Genomic DNA, 17,957 nt, shown 5'->3' on the forward strand with positions numbered 1-17,957 from the left:
AGTACTTTAATATTTGCACTTAACGGTAGATTTTTAAGAAGAATTATTTTTATCGTCTTTGTTTTTTAACATATTTGTAACCTCGTATTTATTTATTTTTTGTTGTCCATGGGACAAACGGGTGTAAATTGACCTCATGCCCAATCCAACATATTTACAGTAAAATTCACTAATGTGCACTGTCACGTCCAAAACAAACAAATGAAACGAAACCAAAAGAGCACAAATGAAGAAAATATCACACTATATTACCACGTTGATAACGTTAGAGTAAATTGTGAGGAATTGTGAAATAGTGACGACTCCGCGCGGGTGTTGTTTTCACTACTCTTAAAAAACTTGTCAGAAAATAATCAATGTGATTTTTTATTTATTTTTTTTTTAACAATCTTGGATTGTGGATCGTCGCGTCTGACGCCCCCGTCCTCTCGTTGCCCTACTGCTACGAGCCTGAGAAACGTCGCACTGTCATACTTGGTCCCGTCGTTGGAAACTATCACGTGGCGGAATTTTTTAAAAAAAGCAACCGCCCGGCGCATTAAATGATGCCATATGTGGTTTGACTTATGAAGTATGTGTGTGTGTGGGTGTTTTCGGTTGCGCTCCGCCGACCATCCAAGTGTGAAAACTTATTTCGTAGGTCATTAAATCAAAAACTGAGACGATCTCCCGGGGCCTGACATTCGGAAAGCGCCGCGCAAATTGGGGACCGGAGTGCGGCGATTTGTGGCCGCGGTTTGTCTTTATCATTACGTGTGTGTGTGTGTGTGTGTGTGTGTGTGTGTGTGTGTGAGAAAGCCAAAACGCATCACGTCTGAAGGAGTTTGACATGTCGTGTCGTCGCAGAATCCGTCTCTTTGTCTCCTGTGCGGAGAAACTCTTGCGCCCCCCCCAAAGGTTCGGGCCGTCCGTCCCGCGATTTCCCCCGTTGTGATTCCCGACAAATGTCAAGACGGTGGGATTGGCGGTGGGTTTGGGCTCTTTGACAAACTGCTCCAGACGCGGGGAGTCCACCTTCCCCCTGATTAGCTTGTCAGTCAGTCGCTTTCTCTTGCTTTTTCAGGGGAGGGTAAAAAAAAAAAAAAAAACTTCCACTCATGATTCACCAGAATTTTTTAATATCTGGCTCGGCGCTGCTCTGGGAGCTGATGTCACACATGAGGGAAGATGTCGCTTGCAGCAGAAGTACTGGAGGAATATTTAGTGTTTGAGAGCAAACATGATGCTTCTAGTGAGCGTGTGCATTGAAACTGTGCCTCTCTCTCTCCCTCTCTCTCTCTCCCTCTCTCTCTGTGTTGACAGTTGAAGGGCCAGGCAAACCTCCACGTGTTTGAGGACTGGTGCGGCTCCTCTGTAGCCCAGCTCAGAAAGAACCTGCACTTCCCTCTTTACCCTCATGTAAGTATCAATAGCAACCACAACTTTCTCTCTCTCTCTCTCTCTGTCTCTCTCTCTGTCTCTCTCTCGCCTGGCATTTGTCGCCATCGATTTGTTTGGCGGAAAAAAAAAGGAGTGTCGTCTGGAGGAATCCAGAGTGGATTTCTTCTTTCGATATGAGCAGGATGTGAAAGCGGCTGAGGGCAATTCACCGCTTAACTCTCGGCGAACAGCTTGTGGCGGCGACGGGTCGCCGGCCGCTGACAGGAAGTGTCGCGTCGTCTCACCGACGCGTCGCTCCGGAGCTGAAAGAGGCTCTAAAGGCCACGGAGGGCAATTACGTGAGGCCGTTGGTAAATTATCAGACTGCCGAGCCATTGTGTGCGTAGATCAGTTGAAAGATTTATTTATTTAGCCTATTAAGGGGCTTTAACACATCATTATTTTTATTTAACAAAAAGTTCACATGGAAACCAGCTGTACACACTGGAATGTCATTAAAGTTCTTTCCCAGTATGTTGAAGATGTACTACACTTTTAACATAAACAGAAGAAGAAGAAAAAACAATAATAAACTAGAAAATGTCACAAAATGTTGTGTGTGTCCGTCGATTAGTATTTCCTCCATACAGCTTTATTTTGTGTGTGTGTGACATCAGTGTCGGAAAAAGAATCAATAAAATACCATTAATAGTTGAGAATTATAATTAAAGTACGAGTAATATTGAAAGAAAATTATAAATAACGTACCGGTAAGAATACAAAATATCAATAAGATAGAGTTGGGAATTATAATTAACGCATCAATAAAGAAACTATCAAAGAACCAGTGAAAGAAAAGAAGGTATGAATATAAATAAAGTACCAGTAACATTACAGAATATCAGTAAAATTCCAGTAAGAGTTGAGAAATATAATTAATGTACTAGTTAAACTGATCAAAGTACAAGTAAAAGTGAGAAGAAGAAAAAGGAGGAATAAATTTGGGGTGATGTTGAAAAAGTATCAATACAGAACCAGTAATATTTCAAAATAAAGGTACCTGTAATAGATCTCAATTTAAATACAAATATAATTAAAAAAAAAAAAAAAAAAATATATACATATATCTAAATTTAAATACCTATATTATTTAAAATATATATATATATATTATATGTGTGTGTGTGTGTATATATATATATATATATATAAAACGTACCTTAAGTAAAGTACTGTGAATATTGAAATAATATTGCTACACAATATTCATATCACTAAGGAAAAGTACCAATAATAGTTAAAATCAAATAAATAAAATTTAAAATAAAGTACCAGTAGTATTTGAAAAAAAAAATGGTATAAATAAAGCACAAGTAATAGATAAAAAGTCTAAGTACTGGCAATATTGAAAAAAATATTGATGCAGAACCAGTTGTATTAAACAGAGTATCAACAAAGTAGCAGTTATATTGGAGAAAAAAGTATCAATTAAGTTAATTAATTATTAATTAATTAAATGTACATGCCTTTACGAGCTGCAACGGGAACTACAAGGTCACTATTGATCAATATTTGCCTTTCTGACTTCGCAGTATTTTGCCCGGCGGTCATGTTTATTCATGTTCGGGGGTTCTAACGTCTGGGACTTTTCCTGCTTCTCCTCCGCAGACCAGAACCACTGTGAAAAAACTGGCAGTGGCTCCAAAGTGGAAGAACTACGGCCTGAGAATATTTGGCTTCCTTCACCCTTACAGAGATGGTAACTAACCGCTTTTATTACTAAGTCCCCCCCTATCAGAGGCCGAGGGCCCTGGAGCATGTGTCCTTTTATTAGAGGAGACACTTTCCACATCCCTCTTAATCCGGGCTCTTCTGAGCCAGCGATATCGTCCCCGCTCACATTTTTATTAGTGCCGAAAGCTGAAAAAAAAATAATAAAATCTCCCCGCGCAATCTCCTCTTCGCCTTCGCCCGCAAGGTCCAGTTGCTATGGTAACCGCAAAGCCTTAATGCCCAAGTGCCCTCGCACAAATTGCAGAATATGAAGTTATTAATTAGAGGAGGCCCGCCGTTCGTTTTAATCCCCGGCGTCGCGTTTGCCGGGCGGTTCGCCGCTCTCCGAGCCGCCGGCGCAAAGGTCAAACCATCCTCAGGGCCGCGGCGCGAGCTCTAACGAGCTCCCTGCGCCGCCGTCATCCATCATTCGCATTCTACCTCCGTACGGGTGCCGTGGAAATGTGGAGTCGCGCCTCAAGTTTGAACCGCAATGATGCCGAAACTCGACGTTCGAAGCCTGCGTGATTTGGCGGATAAACGCGTTTCCACACGTATAAAATGCACAAATAAATGTTCTCATGGAGAAACTTTAGTTTTATGTCAAAATGCAGGATTAAAGCGCCTCTTTTATATTGATTGCACTGATACGGCTTTTTCAAAAGACAAAGAGTACGAGTACTTTAGCTACTTATCGATTAATTAATAGATGTCCTGACACCTAATTTATACTCTGTACGTAAACGATATTCGTCTTGCAGCAAACCGCCTCGACGCTGCTGATATCTTACCCTCGTTTAGCAAGTCGCTGCCGTTTCCCTCAGCTTTAAAATGACGTATTGCTCGTGTTGCTACGTGGGCTAGCAAGCGGGCTACAAATGCCTTTTGCGAAATTTTCTGTGGATCTATACGTTCGGCACGAGCGGGTGACCTCCACCAAGATGGCGGCGCTGTCGGCACGCCGCGTCAACAGGCACTGATAGGCTGGGTGTTTAAATCTATGGTGTGTGGCGAAACGTTAGCCGCGTGCTAACTAGCCTAGCCGCCACGGGCTAAAATGGCGGGACTTCCGCCTTTCTTCTTTACTTCCTCTCTTCGTGACATTTTCCCAGGCGGTTTGATGCGATCTCTAAAACGCCACCCGAATCAAATGAAAGTGTGAAATTTATGTTAAAAAATGTAAATAAATGTTGTTGTTTTTTTTTTTACTCCAGGAAAACGGAGAGACGGAGCTCTGTCACACAAAAACACCGCAGTACAATTGACACACATTGAAAACTGGAGATATTTTGCATTAAAAAAAAACAATTTTTTTTAAAGGGGTACAGAAACATTTGAGTTGTTGCACATTTTCGCTGCCTTGAAAATCCGAAATAGACCAAGTCTGAACCTGGTGACGGGGTTAGTAACGGACAAACTGAGGCTGCTCAGCCCGGGTGGAGTTTCGTGTTCGCGAAGTGCAAAAAGACATCGGAGGCAGTGGCTAAATAAAGACCAGAGCCTCTTTTGTAATCCGCATAAGAGATAAATATTAATGTTTGACAATCCACATTTATCTCTGAGGCCACGCTGGCAGCGGTAAAAGACATTTTGCTCAGAGTTCAGAGTCAGAAAATGTACATTTAATGTTTTGTGTTTTTTTTTATTCGACCTCCACTCGTCCAATCCAACACCAATAAACAGTCAAAAGTTTTTTATTAGAACATAAACAAAAATTTTTCATCATACTTTGAAATTAAAGTGTTAAGTTTATATAGTTTAGTTTCTGCGTTCCAAAACACTCTGAACTCGTCTCCATGGAAATGGGGGTGGGGGGTGGAACCACAATTTTATGTGCTATCGTCGTTCTGCACATGCTCAGTAGAGACAATTAGATTTTTTTTTAATTCTCCTGGGACTTGGTGCTTTTATTTTGACGGTCACCGTGATAACAGTCCAACTTTGGTCGTCTGTCCACTAGAATGTCCGTCAACAACAACAACTTTTCAGAATTTCTGCCATTTTCATGTAACCTGTCATAGTTTTACAAACTTTGTGTAAATGTACTGCATCTGGCATAGTGAAGAAAATCTTAGCAACATAGTCATTATTATTTTTATTTTCTAATCGCCTTTTACTTTTTAATGGTTGACCATGAAAGTTGCAACAGTTATTAAAGATTATTGAAGGTTTTTTTTTTTGGACAACATGTCAATATTCAAATTTGAATAAGCTCTCATCATTTAAGGTTTTAAAATTTCCGTATTTCCTTTCTATACCAAAATATGAAAGCGGCACATTAGACGAAGCGAAAAGGGTTGGTTTTATATCTGAGGCGTCACGTGTGCATCTGCTGAGGCAAAGGGCGCTTTTTCAAGGTCCGAATATTAACGCTTTACAACCTTGCATGAAAAACTGAACGCACACGTAATTCTGTTAAAACTCGTTTTTTAAGACTAATTTCAGCCGATGTGGTTATTTCAAATGAATCGGTGAGGAAGCAACGGCCGCTAAAACCGCCGGGGGTCACTTCCTGTCTGAAAGTACCGTGACCATCCTTATGTGACATCATTCTTTTGATGTTTTGTTTTTTTGACTTTGATCTTTTTTTTAACCCCTCCCCCTGCAGGTGATTTCCAGTTCTCTGTGTCGTCGGACGATAACTCAGAGTTCTGGCTGAGTCCCGATGAGAGTCCTCTCAACGCCAGGCTGCTGGTCTACGTGGGACAGGTAAGGTCCGGCGCCGCGCTGCAGCCTTGTGGCGAATATCTGAATCACAGTTCAACACGACGACCCTCGGCCGGCCCCGGTTAGAATTAAAATCGCTTAGCAACAGGCAGAACGAGTCTGAATCACCGTCTAAAGCCTCCCATCCTCTCTCAATGTCATGAATTAAATAGCAACAAAATTTTTTTTTTTTTTTTAAAACCCTTTGTGAGATATATGTACCTACCGGACAGCCAAACCTTGATCAGAGTGGATTTATTATGTGATGCAGCCAGAGGGGAGATCGAACGCAGCGATTTATTAGTGCGCCCAAAGAGCACCAGCCTCAAAGCCTAATGTTTGGTTTTGGATTCATTTACTTCTGTTAAACAAAAAAAGAAGAAGAAGAATAAAAAACAAGAAATTGAGCCGGAGAAGTTTAACAAAGAGACACTTGTTGAGAGAAGAAGGACAAATTTCAGCCTCAACTAAAGTTCTGTTCACACGATTTCTGTATTACCTCGGTACCGATGGTGATTTGAAAGGACATCAGTGGTAATAATCCAACATGGCTGCGATTTGTAAAGTAAAAAATTTTTTTTTTTTAAATAATTCTATTTTAAATATCATAAACACTTTTGATTTGCTCGTCTTCTTCACGGTGGGTTGATGGAGGAATTAATGGTGGAAAATATTGACGGCCTTCGAGGTACGAATGCAGAAGCAGAGACGGCAAAATGAGACAAAAGACGAAGAGGTAAAGTTTGGAGGATATGTAGAAGGAGGACGTGCGCAGCAGACTGCGGGAAGAAACGTTTTTACAGGAATATCTTTGAACAGGATTAATACAAACGACCCGACGGCCCGTTAGCCCGACGGCGCACTCAGACCCACTGTAAAGTCAGTCAATTCAAGTAAAATACAGACTTTTCTTCACTGCAAGACACACAGATTTTAAAGTTCACATTTAAATCTTATTGTGAGACTATTTGTGTATCTTGTATTGTTTTTACTGTTTTTAATGCACTGGTTACCGAGTGACTGTAACGTGTCTTTGAGGTTCGAGAATAAAAAAAAAACATTATTATTATTATTATTATTATTGTTATTATTATTGTTATTATTATTATTATTATTATTATTATTATTATTATCAGTTAAGTATTAAATATGGCTAAAAATTATTTAGATTTTATTTATTTATTTCCAAATGTGCAAAAATTTTAATAAAAAATATAATAAAAATGTTTTTTTTAATATATTTTATTTTGAAAATTGAAAATGTATTCGAACATTTTAAAATTTGGAAATTAAAAAAAAATTGTATTTGAAAATTGAATACATTTTTAAAAATGATAAAAGAAAGAAAGAAACAAAAAATATATCATTAATATATAGATGTATGTGGCGGTACAGGCTGTGGTGGGGGGGGAGGGGGGGGGGGGGGGGGGGTTGAATAGTTTTCTCATCCGTCAACAATGACAGGTCAGTTTTCCACGCCGCACACATACTGTAGCTATTGACGCTTGTCGGGGTTAAAAGCCGTTTGACCGACATTACGCCGAGTCGACATCGACGTCGAGACCCGAGAGCGCCGGGTCCCGACCGGCCAGCGGCCCCCGAGCTCTTAATTCTGCCCCCGGCTCGACCCCCCCCCCCTCCCCCCCCGGAGCGGCGAACCGTCTGACCTTGTCGGTCTTTCAGTAATCGCCGGCTCGCCTGGCGGTCGCCGCCCTCACGCCCCGACAATCAGTCACCTCCGAGAACGAAATATCCTTCCCCCCGCAGAACCTCCGGTGACCAAAAAAAACGAGAAAAAAATGAAATAAAAAATCCTTCTCCCCCCTTTCCCACCTATCCTTGAAGGACCGCCTCCGCCTCCGCCTCCGCCTGCAGTCGAAGTCCCTTCCGAGAGATTTTAACGAGCATCGAGTCGGGCGCCGTTCCGGGAGTCAAAATGTCCGGCCTCGGCGGCTTCGCCGCCGGCGCCATCTGTATTCCGACGGGACGCGAGACGTCACCCGGGTTCCGCCGAGGAGCCGGGATTAATTAGTCGGCGGCGAATATTGATGTGACATTTAGCGGCGGAGAAATATCATCCAGGTAATGGCTGACAGGCCGCGGGATCGCTCCTCCTGCCGGCGGCTGACAGACGGGGTCTCGCTTGTCTTCAAAACACACGTCGTGTTACACAGATGGAGGGGGAAGGGAAAAAAATAATAAAAAAATCTGGATCTTCGCTCCATCCTTCAGTATGCAAGTCACCTGTCTGAGCTCACAGAGAAAGAAACACATCGTACTACTTGAAGACTTTCAAAGGTGACCTGATTTTCCTTTTTTTTTTTTTGTGTGTGTGTGTGTGAGTTAAGTTTTATACAAGACGTGTACTTGTGCCCTTGCACATCACCGCTGAAATCTGTAAAGCAGCCTCGCTGCAAGGCGTGCGCTAAAGACTCTTAAAGAAGGTCCAAGTAGGTTGTTTTTTTTTGTTTTTGTTTTTTTTTTACAATTTCTGCTTAAAACTCAAAGTCGTACATCAAAACAGAATTTTATTTTTTTACAAGAAAAGCCTTACATAAGGTCTAATTTGTAGAAATATCAAAGTTAACATTGATTTTTGAAGAAATGTCTTCAGCGGAAACAAAAAAACACAGAGACCCACTGAGGTATCGGCGATGCTGCCGTGAACGATACCAAACTAGCGTGACTTTGTAAAAACATGAATAATTCAACAGCTATTAGAGAACGTGTTTTTCTTTTTTTTTTGACATTTCATTGTTCATATTGTTCACCAGAAGATTTTATTTTAATTGGCTTTTATGTTGAGATTTTTGATAGAAAGTGTTTAGTTTGGCGTATAGACTCTACCACCGTGGAGCTAGATAGATCTATGGCGCTAGATCTAGGTCTAAAGGTTAGTTCAATTTGAAGACAAAAAATGTGATTGAAAAAAAACGGGGCCGAAATTTTGAACCTGAAAAAATACGACCTGAAATAGAAGAAAAGTTTTGAAAGTAAAAAAAAAAAAAAAAAAAAAAAGATTTTTACTTGAAAACAGGATTTGAATGTGAAAAAAATCTGATCTAATCTGAAACCATTAAATCTTCGACTGAAAAAATAACCTATATTTAAGAGTGAAAAATTTAAATAAAGCATTCCAGAGCTGAATCAAAATTATATAAAAAGTGAAAAAAACTTTCATCCACTTATTTTTATTTTGAATGCAGCATTTTAATTAGTTTTTAAACTGAAGATCAAACCTTGAACATTCAGTTTCCAATATTTCTTTTGAATCACCTTTTTTTTTTCTTTTTTAATGAACAAGCCTCTTGACCGGGCAAACATTTCACTGCAGGAACACGGTGATTGCTCATATTTTCAATAATTCTCGCAAATATGTTTTTCGTAGTTCCGGAAATTCCTGCACTCATTCCTGTGTTGTGCCTAGTGCTCCTGCTGCGAAGCCTTCAGACAGACAGACACAGATACATGATCACCAAGCGTTTTATCTCTGTTGACAAAGTATTTTATCGCTTATTTTCCGATTGTGATTCCGAGAAGGAAGACTCCTCAGCCACGGAGTCCGGCGCTCTAGTTTACGTGATGCGCCTGAACGCAACATTCACAGCCGTCAGCTGCTGGAGAAGAAATGTCACTTTTAAGGCAAGTTTTGGAGAAGCCGAGGCTAAAAACAGCATGTGGAAGTAGAATCTGACGGCACGTAGCCTGTTAAACGCATAAAAATACATAAATTAGCAGCGTCGTGTTTTAAGCCGCAGGGTTGGAAAAACGTCGCGGCTTACCGTCCGGAAAATACGGTAATATTTTCTTTGTTTAAAATGTTGGTGTTTCGCCTGCTCAGAGCCTCTTGCAGGTGAGGTGAAAACTGTAAAGTACAAAAGCAAATGGAAACTGGTGGAAATGATTTAAGATGTATTTTACTTTCACACACAAAAAAAAAAGAAAAAGGGAAACACCCACACAAAGAGATTGTTGCGTGTTTGTGAAAGTGGTGAATTTATTCCTAAATAATATGACACTATCTTGCAGCCTTCTGCAGCAGCAAAGAAAGAGAAAAGTGTTTACTAATGTCAGCAGAGTTTTCTTATCCGTCGTCATGATAACGTTCCCGGTTCCGCTTCATAATGTCTGCAGTTCCCGACTCACCGCTCCCAAAAATAGACGTATTATTGTGAAGGATTGCTACTTCACGCCGGCTGTCACCGCCGTGTCACCCCGAACGGTGAACCGGCTATAAATGGGATGCGCCCGCCGGGAGACGTTTAACAGTGATGCGACAAAATAAAGCAGAGGGCCGTGGCGTTTCCATGGAGACGCCTGTCAGCGTTTTTTGCGGTTCGCTTTCAAATGATGTGCCGAATGTGAGCGACGTCTCCCAGCAGGAATCCTTAATGAAAACATGACGTCACCTTGGGAGCTGCAAATCTGTTTGTTAGACACTGAAGTTCAATCTCTCTCGTATTTTATTTATTTTTTGCAAATTTAGTTTCCCAAACTGACTAACATTACATTAACAACAGCAAAAATAAAACATTAAAAAAAGGAAAACAGTTAAAATGACTCAAATGACAAAAACAAAATAAAAATGCCTCAAATCTGTATATAAAAAATCCACAAAAATAAAGTATTGAAAAAATAAAACAGTTTAAATGACTAAAATGACAAAACAAAATTAAAATGCCTCAAATCTGTATATAAAAAACAACAACAAAAATAAAGTATTAAAAAAAGTAAAACAGTTAAAATGACTAAAATGAAAAAAACTAAATTAAAACGCCTCAAATCTGTATATAAAAAAACAACAAAAATAAAGTATTGAAAAAATAAAACAGTTAAAATGACTAAAATGAAAAAACTAAATTAAAATGCCTCAAATCTGTATACAAAAAACAACAAAAATAAAGCATTAAGAAAAGGAAAACAGTTAAAATGACTCAAATGACAAAAACAAAATTAAAATGCCTCAAATCTGTATATAAAAAACAACCAAAATAAAGTATTGAAAAAAAGTAAAACAGTTAAAATGACAAACAAAATTAAAATACCTCAAATCTGTATATATAAAAACAACAAAAATAAAGTATTAAAAAAAAGTAAAACAGTTAAAATGACTCAAATGACAAAAACTAAATTAAAATGCCTCAAATCTGTATATAAAAAACAACAAAAATAAAGTATTAAAAAGTAAATAAAAATTAAATGCCAATTAAAATGCCTCAAATATTATATATATATATATATATATATATATATATATATATTGGTTTTTTTTTAAATGCCTAGTTTCCGAAAGGCTACAACAAAAAAAGTGAAACATTAAAAATAGCTAAAATAGATTAAGTCAATTACAAAACAGAAGTAAAATGAATTAAAATAAATAAACCTGCAGTAAAATAACAACAGATTTTGTCCTAAACGTCCTAAACTGAAGTTACAAATCCAGACAAAATAAAATTTGGTGGACGTTTGCAAAAAGTTGTCGTCAATGACGAGGTCAAAGGTCAAAGTCTTCCCCGTTTCCTTCAAATGGTCCACACTTAATGCAGTACTAACAACAACAACCAAACAGTACAATACTCATGACGTTTTAGAATAAACAGATGCAAACGTAGCGACTAAACTGGAAAAAATAGAATGTGAAGAAGTGGGACTTGTTCTGGATAATAGTGCGAAAAAGGACGCATGAAAAGGGAAATGACAGAAACCCCGAAGACGAATAAAAAAAGGCGACAATAAGCTGAATCGCTGAGAAAGAACGGCAGAGCTGTTCGACCGTACGGTCGCTTAAATCATGGTAATGCCACATTTGGACACTGGGCGGCGGGACTGAGCCACTCTCCCTACTACTGGCTTTCTGCTGCCAAATTAGCATTAGCATCAAAGCTAACCTGGAGATTTTATTTTGACGGCTTGTCAGGTGAAAGCTGAACATTTTCAGGATGTCGGAGCACTTTTATTGTTCTGTAATGAGAAAATGTTTGTTTTGTTTTTTTTTTAAATTTTGCTGGCTTTGCACGAATGAGATCAAACAAGGCTGTACAAGCTTTTTTTTTTTTTTTTTTTAAATCCGTGTGAATATAATGAAGGCTAATCAGTTCAGTTCAACTATATTTTGTCGCATTGCTACTGAACCCTTAACTGATGGCGTCAGTCGAAGCGAGGACGTCGCCGGCGACCCGCTGGGCTTCAAAACGTGGAACACGCTAATGAAGTGCGGCCAATTAATTAACGACATTAGTTACACCTGTGACCTGGCAGAGCTGGAAGAGTCACGTCTCTCGTTCCACTGCTCGGAGGACGAGTAGCTGGATTTAAAAGGCTTTCTAAGTCGCGTTCCAGCGTCAACAGGAAGCAAGTGTCCAGAGTCCGGACACGACTCGCCGCGTCAACCTTCAACCGCCGACAGGCTGGAGAGTCGGATTATAGATCCCGCGGTGAGAACGTCTGGCGTTTTTAAACTTCAAAAAGGGGGAAGATCGAAAAAAATAATAGCGTTAAAGTTATCAGAGGTTTCTTCCCTCCTCGTGTGTGGAGAGAAAAGGGGGAGTGTGTTGAAGGAAAGACGCTGATAGAAGGACGACTAATGTCTCAGTGGCTCGACTCTCGAATTCCTTTTATCTCCCCACCGTGTTTCGTATTTCACCTCTCAGCGCTTCAGCGCCACTGGCCGTCTGAAATGAGTTTTCTCAAGGTACCTGTGTGTGTGTGTGTGTGTGTGTGTGTGCGTGTGTGTGTGTGTGTGTGTGTGTGTGTGTGTGCGTGTGTGTGTGTTAAACCAAGGCTGGCGCATGTCTGGGTTCTCTCGCTTTCACTTTGAGAAATTCGATCTCTGAAATCCCCGCTTTATTTCTCACAAGATACTTTTGAGATAAAAGTAAAGTACGACAGCGTGTCAGTGAGGCGGTGTGTGTTTAAGATGTTGTATGAGGTGTGTGTGTTCGTGTGTGTGTGTGTGTGTGTGTAGTTGAGCTTGGTCTATGGTTTGGTTTATTTTCTCTCCCTCCTCCTCTCTTTACCACCAAAAAGAACCAAAAAGAGGTCGGAGTTCCGCGATGCACCTGAACGCATCGCCGCGGATCTGAACCGTAAAAATCCATAAATGCCGCCGCGTCAATATTTTGAGCCGGTTCAAAGTGTGTGAAAAATGTAGCGGCTCATAGTCTGAAATTTACGGTAGTTTTAAAAAACTTTTTTATTTAATGTCAATGTTTTTGCACGTGTGCAGATCGTCCTGATTCTCACGTCTCGGTTTTTTTTTTTTTTTAAACCAGAAAGACGGTAGCTAAAACGCTAAACGTGACTTTACTGCCTCTTGTGTGTGTGTGTGTGTGTGTGTGTGTGTGTGTGTGTGTGTGTGTGTGTGTGTGTGTGTGTGTGTGTGTGTGTGTGTGTGTGTGTGTGTGTGTGTGTGTGTGTGTGTGTGTGTGTGTGTGTGTGTGTTTGCACAACACCCTCCAGGAGAGAACCTGAAATAAGGGGAATAAAAAAAAATATAGGCGTTTTTGTTTTTTAGTTTTTTTAACACGAGCTTGTTAAATGTTAACATTTATGTTGATGTGCCGACATCTTTTCCCAGCTTTCCGTCGACTTAAAGAGACTTTAAAGGACTGCTGAGGCACCTAATCCATGAAACCCAGATTTGTCAAAGTTTTTTTCATTTTCGCTTGAAGGTTATGGAGAATTCCAGTGTGTGTGTGTGTGTGTGTGTGTGTGTGTGTGTGTATGTGTGTGTGTGTGGCTCTTTTACTGAACCCCCTCGGATCCAAATTAAAAAGTAAAAAAGCGAGACATAGAGATAATAGATATGCTGTATTTCAACGTATATGAACCAGGGGTGTCAAACATAAGGCCTGCGCTCCAAGAGGAACTTGAATAATAATAATAATAATAAAAAATAAGTAACTCAAACAGGGTAAGTTTGTAGAAACTCAGCAGTTTTAGAAGCAGTTATTTTAACAGTTCACTGTATTTCACAACCAGAACTTACCGTTAAAATTGACTTCACGTCGCAGTCGGAGTTGCTTCCGGTAGGAACTGCGTAGCGTTTTTGCGATCCAATTCCCCATCCTCACTGTCAAAATGTTGGAGTGTCCTTGAGCAAAGCACTGAACACCCCCCAAACTGCCCCCAGCCGATGGACAGAGTGCCTCACACGGGGCACCATTGGTTTGGGCAGATCTGGCCTGGAGGTCTTGAGAGGCGGACTTGGGGTTGGAGGTTTGATCCCCACAGCTGACGGGTCAAAAACCTTAAATTCAAAGTGTATTTACCAAAATTCAGCTTTTCTCTTCATTTTCCCTCCGTTAGAATATTGGATCATAGGAGCTGCATTCAGAATCTGCTGTGTCTGTGTGAGCTGGACTGGTAGAGCAGCAGCAGCCGAGCAGCAGCACGGGGCCCTAATTAGTTCTGCTGGCTTGCTGAGGAAATGAATGGGGCCCAGATTCGACCGTGAAGCTCAGAACAGGGGCCCTCAGGAGCCCCCTGGGGCCCCCAGTAGCCCCCCCTGGACGATGCCGCCTTCTTAGAGCCGGTATTGGCAGGGAATCCCTCGTTCTCATTTTCTGTCTCTTTCTAGTCGTTAGCGCTCATCTGTTTGCTCACTTCGCCGATCAGAACACTCCTCCTGATTGCACCCCCCCCCCCCCCCCCCTCGTCCTCCCCCCTCCCACCCCGGTTGCTCGGGGGCAAATTATACTTGTTTTGCCAATTACTCTTCATCTGCATCTCCTTCATAACCGGGGAGATGATCAGCATGTTGCAGCATCTTTCTAAATCGACCAGTACTTTTTCTTTTTTTTTTATCCCCCGCCCTGGTTTGAAAATGAGTCGACGACGACGTGAAACTCTTTGGAATTATGAAGAATATGTGAAATGTGACGTTTGTGGCCTCATGCACCGATATCTGACTGGGAGACTGTATTTTTCATGCCTCAAACTCCGTCCCGCCGACAAAAGAAGGCGTCCTCCAGGACGGACGGTTCACCAGGAGTCGGGGGTTTTAAACGAGTGTCACGCCGACGGGAAGACGGCCGATGCGTTTAGGTGCATCACGTAAAAAAAACACGCTCTGTGGCCGAGCGGTCGCGTCCTCGGGGGGGGAAAAAGAAAGAGGAATGAAAATCCCCCACGGGGACAATAAAAGTAGACGTGGAACTTATTGGGGTTGGCGTGTCGTGACGTCCGCTAGCCGCGGGAGCGTAGACCTATAGAACTCAGAGTTGTATAGAAGTCTATGAGTAGGAGTCTAGTTTAAAAATGTCTACGTGCGCCGTGTCTTTCTGATGTGTCACAGCGCCCCTAAAGGCCTGGCGGAGGTACTACACGCCCTGAAGTCGTGTTCATAGTGACGTGTGGACAATTTTTTTTTTCTGAATGCCAGGGAGATTAAAGATGGTCTCTCTCTCTCTCTCTCTCTCTCTCTCTCTGTCTCTCTCTCTCTCTCTCTCTCTCTCTCTCTCTCTCTCTCTCTCTCTCTCTCATTCCAGCTGGGCACAGAGTGGACGGCTCCAGGCGAGTTCAGCAAGTTCAGGTCCCAGTCCTCCAAGTCTGTACAGTGAGTACATGTCACACACACACACACACACACACACACACACACACACACACACACGTATGGAATCCCAGACAGTGTTTTATTGTGAAAAGGCAGTCGTTTTCCTTTCATGCTTCCTTTATTATCCTGTTGCACTATTATCTTATTTAGTCTTGTACATATTAAGTCTTTAATTACTTTTTTTAGAAATACTTTTCGCTCGTCGTTATTACGTAACGTGTACATTTGTACAAAGAGAGCGCGGCGCAGCCTTGCCGACGTGAAATTCCTTGTGTGTTGAACAAATCAAGCCGATTGTGATTCTGACTCCGGCTCCATGCGGGAGGATATTTATATCTTCAGTCGTTCACCAGAGTCTTTACTGGTCACGTCAATATCGTGCAAGAGTTTAATTATTTATTTATTTTTTAAATTAACATGCGAATGGAGAGTCCCAGCAGTCAAAACGAAAACTCCCATCGTGTTTTTTGGTATTTTTTGTGCGTGTCTCTTTAACGCGACAACAGATCGAGCGAAAACTTGACTTTTAAAAAAAATCAAACGCTCCCCGACTGTGTTGGAACAGGAGAAAATGCGGAGTTTTCGAAAACGCTCCACCTCCAGGTAGTTCTTCTGCTCAGTCGATGGACAATCACAACGTTTTCCTCCCAGTCCATATTTTTTTAATCGTTTTATTTCAGCTGCATTCATACAAAGCAAACAGAAAACTTTTATCACGGAGAAATTAACTGAAGCCGGTGGCTTATTTTGCCGATCCTGTACCATCGAATGTTTACAAACAAAGATCAATAATAAAGATACGAAACGAAATGACAGTTTAAGTTCGAAATCACTTTTTAGATCATAAGTAAATATCAAATGACACAATTCACAGCATAACCTTTAATCATTTTACATATTAAATGCTTTTTGAATTACATCTTTTCATTTCATCATTAAATCTATATTTAACATTTGTTCTCTACCAACATTAACACCGCCCTTAAATTATAGATTGGCTTTTTTTTTTTTTTATTATTTTTGAATACCATCTGGAATGCTATTATTTGTCACACGGATCATTTCTTTTGAGTTTTTAAACGTATAATATCAAAAAAAAATGGATGATTGTTGAATCCCAGTATGCTTCTGGGACTTGGCGCTTTTATTTTGACAGTCACCATAATCTGTCATCTGTATGCTAACATTTTTAATGTTTATAGAGTATTGTCCTCTGCTGCGTGTGTGTGTGTGTGCGTGCGTGCGCGCGCGCGCGCGCGTGCGTGCGTGTGTGTGTGTGTGTGTGTGTGTGTGTGTGTACTCAACCATGTAAATGCAAAATATTTCTGAAAAGAAAAACGATTGAAACGACCTACATTTGAGATGAGAAGGTACGAAATCATCCTTACTTCTAAACGCGTGTTGGGGGGGGGGGGGGGGGGGGCGGCAGCTCGTATAAAATGCCCCCTTTTATTATGTAAACGTCTCCGCAGCCGGCTTGCTTAAGAATTTATTGTTAAGTTGATATAATTATGCAGGACAGAAGATGCTTAAAGCAGTGCTTCTATTCCTTTGGGCTCCTGCGTTTGCCTGATTGAGCTCGTATAGCGCCGCCTTGAATTATTCACACACGCACCAGCATATGCTCGGCGGTATTTCTAGTCAAGGTTCGCAGAGTTACGGCTCTTTTCACCGTTTCACATCGGCTGGTGGACGACGGATCCCGACGCCCCGCCGTGTGTTTGTGTGGACGGCCGCTGAGAAGTGGTGGTTTTGTTTTGGACCACAGTGAAGAGTCTCAGTGATGAACGCTACCGTGGAGGTCTGCTGCCACGACAACGCCGTTCTTTCATTTATTTATTCATTCATTCATTCATTCATTCATTCGCCTGTCGATAACGTTTCTTTAAAAGAAAGAGAGGAAGTCAGAGACCGACAGAGAGGGAGAGGACAGAGTGAGGGAGGGAGAGGGAGAGAGATGGGCAGCCTTGTTCTGTCACTCACTCACTCACTCAATGACTCACTCACTCACTCACTCACTCACTCAAGGACTCACTCATTGACTCACTCAAGGACTCACTCACCACTCAATGACTCACTCACTCAATGACCCAGTCACTCACTCAATGACTCACTCACTCACTCAAGGACTCACTCACTCACACAATGACTCACTCACTCACTCAATGACTCACTCACTCAAGGACTCACTCACTCACTCATGGACTCACTCACTCAGTTAAGGACTCACTCAATGACTCACTCAATGACTCACTTACTCAATAACTCACTCACTCAAGGACTCACTCACTCACTCAAGGACTCACTCACTCAATGATTCACTCACTCAGTCACGCAATGACTCACTCACGCACTCAGTCAGTCAGTCAGTCAGTCAGTCACTCACATAGAAACCCAGCGTCACGTCCAGAGAGCGAGAAAGAGAAAGAGCGACGCCATTTTAAAATGTGTGAGGTTTCGTGTGGTTCGTGTTCGATCTGAGGCTGTAGATTCCGTCTACACATGGTGAAAGTTGTTTTTTTTTTTTGCTTTCGTTATATATACGCGAGTGTAGGTTGTTTGT

At 41.2% G+C, this 17,957-nt stretch overlaps 1 protein-coding gene across 1 annotated transcript in view; it reads left to right on the top strand.

Annotated features, from left to right (window-relative positions):
* Nucleotides 1-17,957, top strand: part of b4galnt4a (beta-1,4-N-acetyl-galactosaminyl transferase 4a) — a gene marked incomplete at its 3' end in the record, with an annotated part of 189,151 nt that overhangs the window by 125,251 nt on the left and 45,943 nt on the right. The window contains exons 4-7 of the mRNA XM_080504793.1: nt 1,303-1,398; nt 3,028-3,118; nt 5,741-5,841; nt 15,327-15,394. Coding sequence (XP_080360919.1) covers nt 1,303-1,398; nt 3,028-3,118; nt 5,741-5,841; nt 15,327-15,394 — 356 coding nt within the window. The remainder of the gene's footprint in view (nt 1-1,302; nt 1,399-3,027; nt 3,119-5,740; nt 5,842-15,326; nt 15,395-17,957) is intronic.

The sequence above is a fragment of the Blennius ocellaris genome, assembly GCF_963422515.1.
Source record: "Blennius ocellaris genome assembly, chromosome: 11".
NCBI classification, from domain to species: Eukaryota; Metazoa; Chordata; class Actinopteri; order Blenniiformes; family Blenniidae; genus Blennius; species Blennius ocellaris.